The 19125-nt window shown below is 43.7% G+C and overlaps 1 protein-coding gene and 1 pseudogene across 2 annotated transcripts; both read left to right on the forward strand.

The window, feature by feature from the left end:
- The first annotated feature begins 1455 nt into the window (after positions 1–1455).
- Positions 1456–5141, forward strand: LOC147964076 (uncharacterized; annotated as a pseudogene). The gene is made up of 2 exons (XR_015607371.1): positions 1456–2862; positions 4617–5141. The product of XR_015607371.1 is annotated as an uncharacterized LOC147964076 (transcript).
- Positions 5142–6670: 1529 nt separating this feature from the next.
- Positions 6671–18869, forward strand: LOC125513108 (uncharacterized). Its single transcript, XM_048678152.2, has 21 exons — positions 6671–7833; positions 8429–8736; positions 8849–8916; positions 9161–9248; positions 9356–9537; positions 9674–9810; positions 9975–10041; positions 11101–11200; positions 11360–11471; positions 12182–12257; positions 12380–12562; positions 12968–13128; positions 14037–14139; positions 14443–14650; positions 14731–15017; positions 15096–15217; positions 15308–15452; positions 16451–16543; positions 17701–17774; positions 18082–18135; positions 18221–18869. Exons 1-21 carry the CDS (start codon positions 6797–6799, stop codon positions 18522–18524), a joined length of 3909 nt encoding a protein of 1302 aa, XP_048534109.1. The 5' UTR covers positions 6671–6796; the 3' UTR covers positions 18525–18869.
- The last annotated feature ends 256 nt before the right edge of the window (positions 18870–19125 follow it).

The following is a 19125-nucleotide window of genomic DNA, read 5'->3' on the forward strand; positions in this document are numbered from 1 at the left end:
AAATTCAAGGATCTTTGACTAAAAAGAGGTGCATTTGAATGTTGTCAGTATTCCTTTTTTTAATGATCACTTGGGGGGAGCGAACCCCCACCTGAATATATTCATTGAAAATCCTAGAAGTCTCGCGGCTTCATATAAGATAGGTTCAAGTAAACCAAAGTACATGTAGAAAACAAAGGAAAAGAGACAGCTGAAAAGGACACACCCAGGCCTACAGCCAAACCCCAGAAACTATCGAAGAAGAGCACACATGAAGAAAATGGCCGCTTGACAACACTAAGCGGTGTCGTTGCCGGACCTCGAGAAGCTCAACCATCGACAACCAGAGGCCAGACACAACCACCGACCGCCATTACAAATATCGTCAGCGCAACCAACACAGAGGGGGGGGCTCAGCTTTCATCTTCATCTAACCAAGTAAGATGAGCCTTGGGCGTCGGCCGTTTGGTCACCACCCAACAACACCCCGCAAATGGGGGGAGGTGTTGTACAGGACCGATGTGGTCTTAGAGGCACACGCCCCCGCTAACCTGGCTTCGGGAGAAAAATCGGAATCTACTCCATGGAAAGGTCGAACCAATACGACGCTGACAAAGCACCAGCTCCCTGTCGACAAAGAGACACGCCACCATCGACCCAAAGCCGGCCGCACCACCACCACCACCGTCAAACCGACACTGAGTAGCAACCACACGAAAACATCAAGCCAACTCCTAGTTGATGCCTTCAAGAAGGGATGCGATGCGAAACGTGCCCGCCATCGACCATTACAAGGCGAAGCAGGATCGTGGTTTCCCCTAGAGTCTCAAAGGGGAGTCACCATAACATCGATGCCTCCAAGCAGGTAAGCAGCGCCCGTGAGCGTCGTCGGGAGCACGGCATTCGCCCAAGTGGGCAAACCACCTCCGCAGAGCAGCGATATACCGCGGAACGACGCCTCCTGCACCACCATAGAGCAAGGGCCCATTGCAGCACGCCACTGCACATGATCAGATCTGGGCCACAACAGGGCAGATCCCGATGAATCCAGCCTGCCCACGCTGCACCCCCACCAGACTCGTGCCAACCCGAAGCCAGGAGGCATGCCTGGCGCCCACTGGAGCACAGCAGGAGGACGCGGCCGAATTGAGAAAGCCAACGGGAGGAGGCCGCGAGCGCCTCTCAACCTCCGTCCCCGACCACCACTGACAGAGAAGACGCGCCGAAGTCACACCGCACCGCCCACCGCGACACGTGTGTCCCTCCCTCCCCCACACACAAATGGAAAGACGCCCCGCCAACGCCAGATCCGTGCGGGCTTCGCCCGGCGGGGTCTATTGACGGCGGTATGGAGGAGGGGCAGAGCGGGAGGGGAAGTTTGACGGGGAGGGGCTTAGTATTCTCATTGACATTATAAATAGATATTCAGTATTCTCGATTTTTTTTTACATCTGCAAGATTTCCGCAAATGGTGTTTTCTTTCCACAAATTGTTTTAGCTTACATTCTTGAAATAAGCCGCCTTACAATGAAATTATCCAAACCATTCAAACCATTTTCTCATCCTTTGCTCTGCTCGCTCGCTCACTTCGCACAACACCTTCCGCTAACCCTAATCCCCTTCCTCTCCACCTCCCCCGGCGGTCGATCGGCCGCCGGCGCCCGACCATGGCCCCGACGGCGCCGCATCTCTTCGACGAGATCCTGGAGGAGATCTTCCTTCGCCTGCCCACCCCGGCCGGGCTCGCCCGCGCATCGACCGCCGGCCCCCGTTTCCGCCGCATCATCGCCGAGCGCTCCTTCCTCCGCCGCCACTCCTAGGATTAGCCATCGACAAAGGTGGATTCCATCACGCCCATGAACATCATCCCTCCGCCCCGCTCGCCCGTGCCCTCGCCGACGGCGCAGATTTCTCCTACTCCTTCGTGCCCAAGCCCGACAAGGCTTGGCTCACCCCCTGGTACCTCCGCGACGTCCGCCACCGCCGCGTCCTCCTCGAGTGCAGCTGCCGGTTTGATGCCCATCCGGTGTTCACAAACCTCGCGGTGTGCGATCCCTTGTCACGGAGATACGCGCTGCTCCCGCCCATACCTGAGGAAATGACCGTCCAGCAGGAGCGCCTTGCCGAATTTGCGCCTATGCTCGTTCCCGTTGGCGAGGAGGAGGACGAGACCTCGTTCAGGGTCATCTGCACGGCGTGCTACAAAACCAAGTTGGTCGTGTTTGTCTTCTCTTCCATCACCGGACAATGGTGTGTTGCTGCATCTCCCAGCTGGAGCTCTTTGGGCACAGTTGAGCCCTCTTGGAATGGCCTGTCCCGTTTCAACTACGTGCGTGGCTGCTTCTACTGGCCGGCTCTTTGGAGGGACAAGTTGCTCATGCTGGACATGCGCTTAATGGAGTTCTCCATTGTCAACATTCTCACCGGCTACCATGTGCAGCTTACAAACCAGCCTGGACAGAGTGTATACATGTCTACTATTGTTGATGGCGCAGAAGGAGCCCTCGAGATGTTTACTCTGGTCGGTGTTTACAGCCCTACCACATTTTATCTCCATCATACCGCTCGACAAAACAACGGCGAATCTCCCAAAGAGTGGCAGCTGAAAAATGTTATAGCACTGCCTCCTCGATGTCGCTATTTCACCGTGGGTGCAACTGAGAGATTCTTATTCCTTCGATGTATTCGAATAGCTCAGTGGGATGATACTGCACGTGGGTTGTTGCCCGAGGATAACGAGTTTGATTTGTTTTCTCTGGATGTCAAGACCTCAGAACTTAAGAAGGTCTGCAGAGCAAAACACTATTATCCTCCCAATCTAGTTCACTCCTACTTTGGCTTCCCACCATCATTGTCGAAACCGAGTCTATGAACTACGAAGAGGTAAGCCTGCTGTCACAGTAGTGCTTATACTGTTGGGGATTCTCTCCTGGCAAGCTTATGCTGTTTGTATTTAAGAATTATGGTGCTTTGCTGTCTTTGTAATGCAGAAAATTAATGGTTCATGCTACTGGAAAGAACTTGTCAAACCAGGAATGGTTGCATGGTTTCTTCTTTATTGATCAGCATTGCCACGTGACTCTGGAAATAAAGATCAAAACAATTTCAGGAATGCGTTTATCCATCTATTATTGTGAAATATCAAACTAATCTATGATAACCTAGATTCGTGGTGTGCATAGTTTTAGCTAACACATCTGAAGAACAATAGTGGAAACTGGACAACATAAATTCACAGTGAAATTATGGTAAGACATGCAGGTTTCACTCACATCTTTATCCCACATTCCCACAACCAATACCCATCAGCTTGGCAAATTCACTCAGGTTGAGTTTAAACCCGCTCAAGTTGGCTTGATTTTCCTGTCCTGGTCCAGTGCGTAAGCCAGATAACTTTGGTCCTTGCGTTTGAGTTTCTCTGGTGCAACTGTTTGACCAAGCTGTCTCTGACGGTGCTGGTCTCAGTGTCTCGGCTGAAATATTCGAGCTCATCTCATGCTTGATTGCAACCTCTAAGAAGTTACATTCTTGAAAGAAAAAAACCTCTTAAGAAATTATCAAATACTTCCCTGTTCCTAAATATAAGATGTTTTAGCTTTTCTCTATTTTCTCAGATTCGTATGCATCTAGACGCGTTTTAGCGTGTATATTCACTCATTCTAACCATGTTGTAGAAAAACCTAGTTCATTGGAGGCAGTCTCAATCTTCTTGGGTATATTGGACTTGCTCAATATCATGCTGCCCAGATTATTTGTGTGCCGAAAGTTTGCTACATGTGTGGTTTAATGTATGGAAAAAAACACAATAGGCGTCTTTTCATAGATGAGTTCCTTGATGAGGATCAGGTGGTTTTGCTTGCCCATGAACAATTACATTGGGCAGCACCAAGCAACAATCAGAGCCCTACCTAGTAGCATCACAGGTAGTGAGTGATATGTCTTCTGCACTTTGTGCGGCAGTGGAGCCTCCACTATTCTAATTAGAGGGCTCATCTGTACACAAAACTCTTTTCCTGCCGGTTCTTGTTTTTTCTTTTGCTATGTATAATAAAGATCTTTGGAAATTTATAAGGGTGAAATGTCTTGGGCTCACGATACATGTTTAGGTCTTGGTATTCTATATACATAATTCATGGAACCAATGACATTCCAAAGAAGAACATTGCATAACCTGTGCATCAGAGTTAATGTTTGAGGGCCCGAAGCTTTTATTTCCCATTTAGATATTATGTTTCTGCTAATTAATGTGCTTATTTCTTCAAAACTGGAATTATATCTTCTCGAGACTCTCCTGAAGCATGATGGGCAGCTCATGTGCCTTTTACTCTTAAGTTGTACACCCTCTGTTCCTAAATATAAGATGTTTTGGCAGTTCAATTTAAACTTCCAAAACGTCTTACATTTAAAAACAGAGTAGTACTATACTTTTCAATTTTGCATATAAGACTTAATTTCTGTGTGTATTGCTTGGAAACCTATTATAAGGCGGCTTTGTGACTTTTCCAATCATGAATTAGCAGCTTATCCTCTTATCATGCGAAGTCACCCATACTTCCCGCACACAGGGCCTTCTAAAAAAACACATAAGCAAAGATTTTTTACATGCATGTCGGTTTTCTGACTAAGTATATCTGCAGGGGTGAGCTTCTTGATTTTGGGGTCACTTCTTTGGGCCACGCATCTGGTGCCATAGAGTATAGACGGAGAATGCTTAAGCTGGTATCAGAAATCGATCTTCATGTACTTCGCTAGGGCCGTGTTAGGCGTGTTTAAGCAAGACATGATGCTGTAACCAAGGTGACTTTGTTTTACCACTGATTCGTAAGTTTTGTGCCGGGAGATTCGCCGTGACCTAGAAGACAGCAATGGTGGTGCGTTTTGCTCAGTTGCCACTATGCTTATCGCTGTACGAATCCTGGTGCGGTTGCGGCCAAGTTATGCCCTGTTTTCATGTTTGTGATCTAGACCGAGATGAATTGTTTTTCCTACCGTTGCAATTTTAGAAAATTCTATGATGCCCCTTTCAGATGTAGACATTCAGTGCTAGAATTTGCAATTGCCAATTGGTACTCCCTCCATTCCTAAATATTTTTAAATTTATTTCTAAATCTGATGTATATAGCCATTTTGAAGAAAAAAAATCAGATGTACATAGAGTTATAGACATACTTGAGTGTCTTTGTTCACTCATTTCAGTCCATATATAGTCCAAAATATATTATATTTGTGAATGGCGGGAGTTTTTGCCAACCCCGAATGCTACTGTTTCGGTGCGGTGGTCTAAATATTTTTTGGATGGTTATGAGGGTTATTGTACCCCGGACCCACTGTAGATCGAGGTTTGACACATACTTATCTTATATAGATGGAATATTCTTTCAACAAAAGGCGACTTTGACTTTGTTAATCTTAAGATCTATCTTGGAGGTGCTTATCTGGACATGTGTGCACACCTAAGTTTGTCTGGGTGAATGCATGTGAGCGTCTGTCAAAAAGAAGAAAAAAAATTGTTTGTGAAATTTAACCTCTATATTGTGCGTGAACACTTGCACACTCTTCTACCAATTCAGTGTCCATGTCGCTGGTTTCGCCTGATATTGCCTCCGCGCTCCACCCCAACTCACCCCGCACCGTCTCAATTTCTTGGACCCAATGTGTACACCTGAACCTCACATAAATTTTTTTTGCCCCACTAAATTGCTTTGTTGCAAAATTCCTAAGGAAAGAAGTTTAGTTTTTTTATTGCATCATTATTCAATCAAAGAAAGATCTACTCCAAAGGAAGGTGCCAACAGGGACTAAGATCGCTTGTTAACATACCAACATATTGCCGCCTTAGGTAACATCCACAGACAAACAAATCAGTGCACCTTGACATTGAAGATATAAATCCGTAAATTAAACAGACATCTTTTCAAGTTGTATAAAGTGTTTTGAAACAAAGTAATTGCATGTCTAACATAATTTTTTTAGCAACCGGTAGGAGCTTTGCCTTTTCATTCATCAGTTTATATAAAAAACTGGCCGAAAACTGATGTATAACATAATATCACAACGAGGTCATGTTGCTCTGCTTGAGCGACCTTATTTACAATGTGCCAATGTACCTATTAGGTGTAACCACCCTCTTCTGCTCCACTGATGGATTCTATACCATCACGCCTCTCACCCTTCTCCTTCGCCATGACCATACCTATTCGCATCTTGTGGCATCCTTCACTTCATTTGGTTTAGAATCCATCGATCGTGGATGTCGGTTTGTGCCTTTCCATTGCTCTATAACTTAACATCTACTCCTTTCGTTTCTAAATATTTGTCTTTCTAGACATTTCAAATGACTACTACATACGGATGTATGTAGACATATTTTAGAATGTAGATTCACTCATTTTGCTCCGTATGTAGTCACTTATTGAAATGCCTAGAAACACGAGTATTTAGGAACGGAGGGAGTATTTCGTGCAAAGTCATCGTCTCTCACTGACCTCCCGGCTCTCGCTCGACAGGAGAAGCACGAGAAGAGTCTGAATCCTTCCGGTACCATTCCGGTCCTCGAGTCGCGTAGTTGGAGCCATGTTGGTCCTCAAGCCGCCAACTAGGCATGCGCAAATCTCAAAGCACCGACCCGCTTGCGACGGAGCAGATCTCCTCCGGCCCCCTTGACCCGACAGGCCGCACCAGTCTTCCTTCCCGGTCTCCTCCCACGCGCACGGGGCAGATCGACCCTCCTTCAATTCTCAAATCTCAATCCCACATGGTCGAGATCTGAGAGAGAGAGAGCGTCGCCGCCTCGCCCCGCCCCAGCCAGCCCCGCGCGATGATGGCCGCGCCGGCCGCCTCCCCGGCGGCGCGATCGCGCGGCAATGCCGCCGCCGGCGGCGGCAGCGCCACGTCGACGATGCTCCCGGGCCCCGCCAGCCGCGGCAACGGCGGCTGCATCGACCTCAGCACCTCGGGCCTCCTCGCGCACGGCGCCGGCAGCAGCGTCGTCGTCTCCGACCCGCGCTCCATGCAGCTTGTCTGCGTCCTCCCCATGCCCTCCTCCTCCGCCACCTCGCCCGCCTCCTTCGTCACCGCCGTGCGCTGGGCGCCCGCGGCCAGCGCGTCCTCCCTCGCCGCCGCCGAGGACGCCGCCGGCGCCGAGGACGACCACCGCCCGCTCCGCCTCGCCGCCGGCGACCGCCACGGCCGCGTCGCCGTCTGGGACGCCCGCGCGCGCGCCGTGCTGCGCCTGCTCAGCCTCGACGAGTCCCGCAGCGTCGCGCCCGGCACCAGCGGCGGCGTGCAGGACCTCTGCTGGATCCACCACGCCTCCGGCTGGCTCCTCGCCTCCATCCACGGGCCATCGCTGCTCTGCATCTGGGAGACCAGCAACAACCCCCGCGTGCTCTGGATGTTCGACGCCTCGCCCGAGTACCTCTCCTGCCTCCGCCGGGACCCCTTCGACGACCGCCACCTCTGCGCGCTCGGTCTCAAGGGCTTCCTTCTCTCCGCTGTCCCACGGCATGACTCTGACATCTCGTTGAAGGAGCATAGGATCGTTTGCGGTGCCGGGGACGTGGCAGAGCTGCAGAGACTGGAGAAGGACATATCAGCGCCGGCGCCAGCCCCGGCGCTCGCTGCTTTCCCGCTCTTTGCGGCGAGGCTGTGCTTCTCCCCACTGTGGAGACACATCCTATATGCCGTGTACCCTCGGGAGCTCGTCGTCTTTGAACTGAACTACAGCACTGTGCTCTCTGTTGCTACATTGCCAAGGGGGTTCGGCAAGTTCACGGATGTTATGGCCGATACTGATCTTGACCTGCTCTATTGCACACATGCTGATGGCAAACTGAGCATCTGGAAGCGCAAGGAGTAAGTTTGCACATCTTGCAAATATTTTTTTACAATAATAATTGAGGAAGAACACCTAACTGAGAACTTGACTGAATGCCCAATCTCTGAAAAGACAACTGTCATAATGGACATTTTTATGGTTGAGTACAGCCATAGAAAAAATTGCAACCAGTAGCTTAGTCATTTTATCTAAAAAAGAGAGAACAATTTAGAATTTACTCCCTCTTATAAAAGTTTACAGAGGGTAGCAATTAAATAAGATATTATGTAACTTTACATCCTTGGGAATGTGCTGACAAACATAGACGGCCTTATAAGTTATAACCATTGGGGTATCATGTAGTTGACATTTAAAAGGAATGAACAGTCAGCGATATGTGTACTAATTGGAAGAATATTTTTCTTGCCACACATTTTGTAGATGTCATTTTGCCATTTGTGTATGCCTCATTGAAAGTGTGCAACCTGCCCTGCTAGTTTGCTGGCATTTATTCTTGACAATTTGCACACCAATATAGATATAGTTTCAGTATTGTACATAAATGGCTAACAGGTATGAGTAGTTTTTTATTGTAACATATTAAGTTCAACCTTGTTTCTTTTTTTATTCTAGGGGTGAACAAGTGCATTTGTTGCATGCAGTGGAAGAGCTCATGCCTTCAATTGGTACCGTTGTTCCTCCCCCGGCCGTTCTTGCTACTACGATCTGGCAGTCAGAGTCTATTTTTCGTAACATCGACAAACAATCTCAGGATTTGGCACATATGCAATCTTCACAGTCTATGATCTTTGATACAAAGTCGAACCAGAACATGTATCAAGGGACCATGACATATCTAACATCGATATCTGAAGATGGCAAGATCTGGTCATGGCATTTAACTTTTGACAAGTCAGTATCTTCCAAGAAAATTAATCTAGGTGCGAATCAGTGTTGTCAAGACAGCACATAAATAAATAAATCCTATTCCTAGCCCAGCTATTAAATCGACTGATGATTCCATTTCTGTCACTAATGTCGGGAAGGAACCAGGTACATCTAACCATAGTGATGCTGGAACTTCCAACCCGCGCTCCAATGGGCTTGATTTTACAATAAAGGTTGTGTTATAACACCCCCCCCCCTCTCCTCTCTCTCTCTCTCTCTCTCTCTTGTTGACCATTGTAAGGGATCATAGTTCCAGTCAAATGTGAATCTTTGTGCTGCTTTGCATAACTTGATCCTTCTAGATCTCTGGGATTAGGATGTACCTGTTTAGTGATCTAAATTTTGGTTCATATCACTTAACGCTGGTGCACTATTGCTTGCCTTTGCGGGTTTTCTCATGTTTGCTTTGCTATGCAGATTAATTTGATGGGCCAGCTTCATCTTTTGTCCTCTACTGTGACTACTCTAGCGGTGCCATCCCCTTCTTTACTTGCCACAGTAGCCCGTACGTCCCTGATGCTCATAGTACTGCTAGCTGTTTTCTTTCTGAAATTATCTTCAGGTTTTAAAATTTCACACTTTTATAACATTGAACAACATTTCTATCTAAAGGTGGTGGAAACAATCCTGCTCCAGCAGTACCACTTGTTGCTCTAGGAACTCAAAATGGGACCATTGAAGTTGTTGACGTATTGGCTAATGCAGTTTCTGTCAGCTTTGCTGTTCATAGCAGCACAGTCAGAGGCTTAAGATGGCTTGGAAACTCGCGCCTTGCTTCCTTCTCATATAATCAGGTGCTTTATACATCTAGTATATTGTGAATTTGTGATTGATAATTAAATGCCTGTCTACTTTCCTAATTAGGCTCTCAATCCACAAACAGCAAAGAGCCAAAGATAGTTAATTTTCTCATTGATTTGACTGGTACAGGTTAGTGATAAGAGTGGAGGATACAATAATAAGCTTGTTATCACATGCCTGAGAAGTGGGCTAAATCGCCCATTCCGTGTGCTCCAAAAGCCTGAGCGTGCAGCAATAAGGGCATTGAGGGCATCTTCATCTGGAAGGTTGGTTTCATGTTTTGACCTGTGATAACATCTTTCATCTGTCCATAACTTCTTATTACCCCTTACAGTTTGCTAATTCGGTGCACATAATCTTATCGCCGTTGTGCTTGCTGTGATTTCTCAAGCTCAATATTTGGTTTCTCAAGCATAATATTTTTTACCAGGTACCTTCTGATTATGTTTCGTGATGCTCCTGTTGAAGTGTGGGCCATGACAAAGAACCCGATTATGGTACTTATTTCTCTGCCTGTATCTATGCAAGTTTTAGAGCAATTATTTATTCTTACCCAGTTACAAGCTGACGCCTAAAGCGACTTGCTTCTATTCTTGATTGGATATAGATGGGGAATCTCTATAGATTGTCTTTTTTTGACAACCTCTCTAAAACACATTGCACTTCACGGCACGGCCAAAAAAACAAGAGAAAGAGCTTAAAGTCGGCTTTTCCTCAATTAATCATAGTGTTACCTTTTGTAATTTTGATTTCCATATTTCGAATGTTATGCACATGAATTTAGATGCATATTTTTAAGTCACTCGATCTCGTCTTGTGCATGGCAAATTGGCCTATATACATTTATGCTCAAACTTTGCTAGACATGGTCATGTTTATCAGACTGGAATAGCATCCATAATAGGCTGTCATATAACTGAGCTATTATGCCTCTGGGGAGGTATATTTACCATTATTTATCTTAATCTGTGCACTGAATTTCACAAAAGGATACCATTGGTGTGGGGGCCTCGAGTAGTTTTGACAAACAGATATTAACCTCAGGAATCAAGGTTGCAGCCTCTTTTTTTTTCAGTTGTATCAGTTTTTGGCAGCCCTGAAAGGGAACTATCTCTGGAATAGGGAATTGTTGTTTACTTTGCATAGCCATTTAAAACTCAATTACCAAATCAGTTTTGACAAAAGGTGGTTGGAGTGTTGTAAATGATCTGTAACAAGGCACCAGAATAATTATGTTAACATTGTTTGACGTAGTGCCAAACAAATCAATTATCTTTGAAATGCCAGGGAAAATACTATCTTAAGTAACACAGGCTACAACCAAGGAATGAATTTAAAGCAGCAATACTTTTGTGCTAAATTTGCACTTCCATATCATAATGAGAATCCAGAGGCTATACTGTTGTTACATTCAGTAAATGTATCTTGAAGACCATTACAGTATAGTTTATCTCCGTAAATTGCCCCACTTTTGCTGTATCATGTGTGAATCAGTTCTTTCTTGTCGTAGAAGTTCTGGAAGCATGATATTTGTAAATTTTCTGAACTGTTTGTAGCTTAGATCCTTGGCTCTTCCTTTTACGGTGTTAGAATGGACACTGCCAGCGGCACCACGACCAAGTCAGAATGCATCTAAGCAATCGTCTACCTCCAAAGGTGCACTTTTAACTCACTAGCAAAGTCATATTATTGGAAACGTTATAGGTTCCATACTTGAATCATATATACTATCTATTTAAGCTTTCTACTCTTCTCTGGTTGCATTTTTACAATATTATTGCAAGATGATACTATGATAGAATTATTTGGTTGCAGAGGGTACTGCTGCAGAAAGTTCTGATGAATCATCTGAAAGTTTTGCTTTTGCATTAGTCAATGGTGCTCTTGGTGTGTTTGAAGTGCACGGACGGCGAATACGAGATTTTAGGTACTTGAATGGCTGACTTTATATCTTTCAGCAATGAAAAGACACTCACATGCACACTTGATCAGATCATCAGTCTACATTGCAGAAATCTATGTTATTCATTTTATTCTAGTCCTCTACCCAATTGTGCTAGATCATCACAATATTTGATAGGCAAGTAAAACTAATACATTATTCTTGAATTCTTTCTGCGACCTCTACTATTTGATGCTAGTTTTTTTTCTGGCAATTTTCTGATCCATCATGTTTCCTGCTTTTTCTTTCTGTATTGGAGTCAGAAAACAGTGGTTTTTTTGGTAGTGATTGCTTGATTGCATGCAGTGTTGTGTTTGTATTTCTCCAAATGATAAGTATGCCTTGAGTTACATCAAAATAAGATGGGAGATACTTGGTGCTTGTAGAATTAGGACATCAAGTACAGATTGTTATTAGTGATGCCATTCGAGTAATTTGATTATAATTGAAGCTAATTACTTTTATTAGGTTTGATTCTCAGAGTTGAGATCTTACGAATTCTAACTGGCCTAGAATGAGAGATCAAAGTAAAATTTTGTGCCCCACCCCCTCCACTGCTGGCCCATATCTTTGTTGACGTAGTTTCTTTGTATGTGTTGAGCTACAGTTTATTTGATGTTTAACCACTACTACCCTCGTTTTAAATGTCTAATTGTCTATCCATATTAATTATGTGGTTTTATTGTGTTTTTCAGGCCAAAGTGGCCGTCATCATCATTTGCCTCTTCAGATGGCCTGGTTACTGCTATGGCTTATCGTCTTCCCCATGTTGTATGTACATTGTGGCACCACATGTAGTTTATAAGTTCCATTTTGCAGTATTTTTTTATGTGTAAGGTAGATTATCCTGGGACACATTCTGACCTAAAACTACTATTTTTAATAAAAAATAGGTGATGGGTGATAGATCAGGCAACATTCGATGGTGGGACGTTATAACAGGCCTTTCTTCTTCTTTTAGCACTCACAGGGAAGGGATTAGGAGGATTAAGTTTTCTCCTGTTGTTCACGGTGATCGGAGTAGAGGACGCATTGCTGTGCTCTTCTATGATAATACATTCTCAATATTTGACCTGGTAAGTACAAAGAAGCATTAGCTAACAGCCTATCATGTCATTGTCTTGCTCAAGACTCATTACCCACATCATGCGATACTTGTTATTGGAGTGTGATGTCAAATGTATGGTTTTTAAATAGTTATATGAAACACGTGTATTTTGTGCAAAAAAATTATGCTAAGAATATTTATAAGAAGCTGTTATTTTCATTGGAGTAGAGAAAAGGTTGTTATATTGAATAAGTTATTACTCACGCTCTTCTTTCATCCTCATTGTACACCATGCATGTTTTATTTCCATTTCCAGTATACATCTGATCCTTTTGTATTTCTTACCATGTCTATAAACTGTATCTCATACTATGCCATGATGGAACAAGTTCAAAATAGTAGTGTGCCACTGAATTCAGGAACTATGTTTTAGGATAGTGCAGATCCCTTGGCAAATGCCCTTCTCCATCCACAATCTCCTGGCACACTCGTCTTGGAGCTTGATTGGTTATCAACCCGAACAAGGAAGGATGAACCACTTGTATTATGCATCGCTGGAGCTGATAGTAGCTTTCGTCTGGTTGAAGTTAACACGTATGTCATTTTAAGAATGCACAACCTTTTCTTATTCCACTGTATTGTACGGATATTCTATTTATTTATGAGGTTTAGATTTGTCACTGTATTAAAATTCCGTCAATCTCTTGAATGAACCGATGCGATCAATGTTGTGCCCCATAGTGTTTGATTCTCTTAATGTGCTGTCAAGATGGCTTGTTAATTTTCTGAACTCTTCACATAGCATATATGCGTATGAACTCACAAGGAACTTCTGATATGGTATTCGAACTAATGTAGCTTGTCATCAATAATATTAAAATAATTATGTCAATCATATAATTCTCCCAGTTAGGACATACCAGTTAAACACTGAGAAATTGTCAACATAAAGGTGGATTAGAAGAATAATCTGTAAACAAAAACTGAACCCAACTTAAGAAAATAAAGGGAAACCAGCCATTGAACAGGAAAGGGCAAGAATAATATCTAAATGGCATTTGGTTGGTAATGTGAATTGAATTTGGACTAGCCCGTAAGCACTATTCAGGCGCACTTGCACAATTTGTGATTTCAGAGTAGCCTCCTGCCCATTATTCAAGGCACCGTCAGCGTGAATGGGCAGTGAATTTGTTTCTCTTCCATCTAATTTATTTATCCACCGGTCTATTATTTTTCCTTGCCCTTTGCTTTTTAATCAATATATGCTGTTGGTGTCTGGTGGGGGCGAACAGAAAAAGGTAGCTGGGTATGGTAATGCTTGTTCTCTAATTTAGTTTTCTGTAACTCAAAAATATTGTCCAATGCTCTGGGATGTTCTAGCCTCTAGGCCTATTCAGTTCGTCACATGATGCTTTTTATGCGGCATACGTCTGATGCTCTAGTTTCCATTTTAGATACCATATATGTAATTTTGTTTGTAACATCTGTTCTTCATGCACCAGTGATACAAAGATCAATTCTGCTTCTAGGCTGCTGACTACAAAAGAGAGATTTAGGCCAATGCCATTATGCCTACCAATACTATTCCCCACAGCACATGCTTTGGTAAGATGGATGTGGTATCGTAATATTTGAACTCATCTTTTGATATAATCGTGTATGAACTCTATATTTTACTATATATTTCTTGAAGTTAGCTTTCAAAAGACTTACATTTCATTGCTTTTTCTTAAAATGCTGCTGGCAGATATGGTTACGTTCTTTCATTCAAAGAACCAAGCCTTTAAGTAACTAGTGTTTCTAATCAGTCTCCTTGAATGGCCATTTTGGACATGCACTTTCCACCTTCTGAAGATTGAATTGCGACGCAACACAAACACTTATTCTTTTTTGTTGTTGTTGTCTCAGGCTCTGCGTATGATTCTGCAGCTTGGTGTGAAGCCTTCTTGGTTTGAATGCAATAATAGTGATACATTAGGCTCTAACAGCTTTAAGGAAGGACCGGCAACCTTCGGGGATCTTCGTTCATACATGATTGAGACAACACTTCCTCCTATCGGTGATTCTGTAGTGGCTGAATTGCTGCTTAAAGTGTTGGAGCCATACAGAAAGGATGGTAATGTCAACAATATATTTTCTTTAGCAGATGATTTGGCATAACTGATGGAAATATTTCCTTTCCCTTTTGTTGAGAAGGTTGCATCCTTGATGATGGAAGAGCCACCTTATATTCAGCTATAGTAAATAAAGGAACTTGTGCAAGGTTTGCATTTGCTGCTGCTATTTTTGGTGATTTCCAAGAAGCACTTTTCTGGTTACAGCTTCCGCAAGCCCTTCAGCATTCCCTGGATAAATCGACAAGTAGATCAAGTGAGAAGGGCTTCGAATCAAGTGTACGCGCTGATTCTGAACAAACTTCCACATTAAATAGGATAGCTTCAAGCGAGAGGTCTGCAGCCAGAAATGTGGCCAACGATACTGCGGTAATATTTGAATCTGATGGTCGGTAATTTCCTGCGTCCATATATGCTTCCGCATTTAGTAATCTATCCATTCTGCAGAGTTGTGGGCAATTAAGTACAATGGCATTTAAGCAAGAGCAATTGTGGTTCAATGCGAATGAAAGGATACCTTGGCATGACAAGCTTGATAGTGAAGATGCTTTGCAAAAGCGTATTCATGAGTAAGAATCAAATATGTAAACCAGTAGTTTATTATGAAACTAAGCACATCCATCTAATTCCTTGTGCCACATGTTTTTCTGCCAACTCAGGCTTGTCTCTCTTGGAAATTTGGAAGCTGCGGTGTCCTTGCTACTTTCAACTCCTCCTGAAGGAACAAATTTTTACCCTAATGCATTAAGAGCAGTTGTATTGTCATCTGCAGTGTCAAGATCTTTACATGAACTTGCAGTGAAGGTGAACAGCCGTAAAAGATAACCATACTCTTTTCTTCAGTATGGAACATAGCTTGTTTACGACATGACACATAGTGCAACAGCGTACCAACTTGGCTTAAAGGGTAAAGTGAAAGGTCGATGGAAATAACAATTTACATAATTATATAATTCTCTGCAAAGGATGTCTGGATCCACCTTCACAATTTTGAGCATCAGTACATTTCGAGTCATGTATGTTTCTCATAATTATGAGAAGTTAATATAAGAAAATGTGCTATCAAAAGTATTTTGTGGTATTGCCGTGATGAACTTAAATAAAATATACTCCCTCCGTAAAGAAATATAAGAGCGTTTAGATCACTAGTAGTGATCTAAACGTGATCTAAACGCTCTTATATTACTTTAGTGATCTAAACGCTCTTATATTTCTTTACAGAGGGAGAAGATACAAAATAACAACCAAAGATACGTCAAGCCACAAAGGAAAATATCATTTTTTTAGACTGAAGGGAGTAGAGTTTACTTGCTGGCTTGCAGCAATGACGTCCATTTTAAATTAATATTTGTAAAGATATAAAATAGAATAGTGCCACAATGTACTTCGGTTGTACTGTAGGAACCTGGTGTACATCTTATTAGTGTCCATGGATCTTACTTTTAGTTCTTAATAGTTAATAGTCTTTGTGATGTTAGGTTTAAATTTCTGTGTACTCCCACTAATCTACTCCCTCTGTTCCTAAATATAAGTCTTTGTAGGGATTTCACTATGGACTACATATGGAGCAAAATGAGTGAATCTACATTCTAAAATGCATCTATATACATCCGTATGTGGTTCATAGTGAAATCTCTACAAAGACTTATATTTAGGAACGGAGGGAGTAGAAGACATGAGCTTCCATATTTAGTGTCAATTTTTCCTCAGATTTGAGCTAAGAATGTTCTTGGTAAAAACCCTATGGGCTATGCTTGTTTGTTCATGGAGGGGACCCTTAATTAAATTATGATCTTTTGTAGGTTGTTGCAGCCAATATGGTTAGAACGGACAAATCATTATCTGGAACACATCTTCTGTGTGCTGTGGGGAAATATCAGGAAGCATGCTCTCAGGTAACATCCCAGCTGATATTTTTCAATAATTCGAAGCTGCACCTGGGAGTGAAAGAAATAATTTTGTCCTTTGTGCATGTAAACTTATATGGAGAGAAGGCAAGTGTGGTGCTTACAAAGTTGCTTTTTGGATTAAAAAACTTATATATTTTTTCCATGAAACTTTACACACACACACACAAAATACACGAACATGTACATGCTTAACAAAAAATGGATTTTCTCAAAAATTCTGAACTTTCAATGAAAATTCTGAACTTCCGCAAGGAATAGTCCACCGTGTGGACGTCGCCGGTCAAGGTGAGCTCCACGATTGACGTGGACGTGCCGGCCTCGTGGTCGTCGCAGCCCGACGCGGAGCTGCTCATGTTCCCGTCTGCGATCGCCTCCGCCACGATCGCGTTGCAGTTGGCACTGTGCGCGGCCTCGTAGAACGCCTGCTGCTAGTCGACGAAGTTTGGTCCTCGCGACCATGGCCGCCATGATCTCCTTGCTTGCGAACTCGCCGTAGATTTGCCCCTCTGCCAGCTGATGATGTGCGAGGAGGGCGAGGTTGTAGTGTTGGTCCTTTTGCGCCAGCCGCAACCCCCGACACCGGTGGCGCCGGCTGCTCCTGCACCATACGGCGTTGAAGTCATGGTGAAGCCGGAGTGGGCACGGGTACGTGGCGGCGGTCCGGATGCCCGCAAACCTCCCCCTGGTTTGCGTCTGGTTTGCGGGAAAACAGACACGTGGATAGGGGTCCGCGTCGGATGGCAAACTACGTCTGGACACCTTGGTCCAGTCATTTGCGGGCATTTTGAGGGTCCTCGTTGAGATGCGCTGACAAAGCTTGGAATATATTGAGGGTACTGCTAAGAAAGGATAAGCCTCTCTAAAAATGATAAGTTGCCATTTCCTATTTCTATAAAATGTCTAGATAAACACCATTGTGGTTGCACAACGGAAAGAATCAACGGAAGATACAAGCATTCTCTGAACTAAACAGCATTCAGATTTTAATTATTTCCTTTACATTGCAGTGTAGATTAATCAACTTTTAGGGGATAGCGTTGGAGATGCCCTTAGGCACTTAATTCGAGGGACATTCTATTACCGTGATGTTTGAATTTTCTAAGTTAAATTTGTGCATAATGGAATTCACCTGAATGGTTCAGCTTCAAGATGCTGGTTGCTGGATTGATGCTGCTACTTTGGCTGCAACTCATTTGCGTGGATCTGACTACGCAAGGTAACTTTCTTAATTATTTTTTCACTCCTCAATGTACTTCAATTGTATGCCTTGTCTTGTCTCAACACACAATCACATGATGATGGACCAGTATGGCCCTGCATAGCCTGTCCGCCCATGGCAGGGACTAGAAAGGCAGAAGATGGCAGTTATTTAGTTTGGTTTAGTCATCTGTTCATGTCAGTCTTTGAATAGCAGATAAATGGGCGCAAATGCCTTTTTGGGTATAGCTAAAATGTTAGTTTTTCTGTTTCACTTTATTAATCCGCTAAGGTATTCCCTTCTGTCCTTTGCCTGACTCACGCAGGGTACTGCAGAGGTGGGCTGGTTTTGTTCTTCGTGGTGAACAAAATATGTGGAGGTAACTGATCCCGCACACATAGTAACACTAGTTAATTGCTTATTTATCCGTCCCGGTATCAATATGTTGTTTGTTTCTATACTAGAGCTCTAATACTATATGTTGCTGCTGGAGCACTCCCGGAGGCTTTAGAGACGCTCCGCAGCAACCAGCGACCAGACACTGCCGCTCTGTTCTTGCTTGCCTGCCATGAGATCTATTCACAAATTACCACAGAGTCTAAGCCTGATGATGAGGTGCCTGAATCAGCAACGGAGCGGAGTCAAAAGCTCCTGTTCCCATCCAAGAATGTGAGTGACGAGAACCTGATCGCGGTCAGCGAGGTCTTCGGGCAGTACCAGCAGAAACTGATTCATCTTTGCATGGATATGGAACCAATTGTGAACTGAGGCTTGACACAAGTTTTGCGGATGAACTGAGGCTTGACATCCGGTCTGCAACTGTAATTGTCGAAATTTTGTGTGAAGCTTTTTCATCACGATCTGCTCAGTGCTGGATGCTGAGCAGAGTGTTGTGTGGTACGCTACCCAGGCATTGAAGAAACAGTTTTTGCGATATAGGGGAAAGGAATATACATGCGATGTTGTATTGTAGGTGACAACTGTTGGCATTGTTTTTTTCTTGTACCAGTAATGTAAATTTTATGTGATGAGTTGAGCAAGCGACTGCGCAGTGGATTTAACCAGAATGTATCATTTTTTTAGCAGAGATTACTACACTTGTTTTGCAGAACATATATCTGTTCAATCTGGGAAAATGTTTCACGTGCCTACCCATCACTATCAACCGGTGGATTCGCAACATGTGTAAATCAATTTTGTGTATTTTGTTTTAGGGAACTTCATTTTGTTATGGTACTTAGCGCATCTACAGCCCGACCCCCTAAGCCCCTGTATGTTCGGCCCGATGGCTCAGTCAGTGTCTGGTCGTGAAAATGCAACCCAATCAACGCCCTTAAATTGGCCATACATTTTCCGGCTGTTCGGTACC

Source organism: Triticum urartu, chromosome 6A (genome assembly GCF_056163025.1).
Source record: "Triticum urartu cultivar PI428250 chromosome 6A, HENAU_Tu73, whole genome shotgun sequence".
Taxonomy (NCBI): Eukaryota; Viridiplantae; Streptophyta; class Magnoliopsida; order Poales; family Poaceae; genus Triticum; species Triticum urartu.

Bases quoted from the DNA above. Each gene is read 5' to 3' on its own strand.
- LOC125513108 (XM_048678152.2), top strand. From the start codon at position 6,797: ATGATGGCCGCGCCGGCCGCCTCCCCGGCGGCGCGATCGCGCGGCAAT. The intron at 14,651-14,730 runs GTAATGTCAACA...TTTGTTGAGAAG, and splicing joins GGAGCCATACAGAAAGGATG to GTTGCATCCTTGATGATGGA. The intron at 15,018-15,095 runs GTAATATTTGAA...TCCATTCTGCAG, and splicing joins ATGTGGCCAACGATACTGCG to AGTTGTGGGCAATTAAGTAC.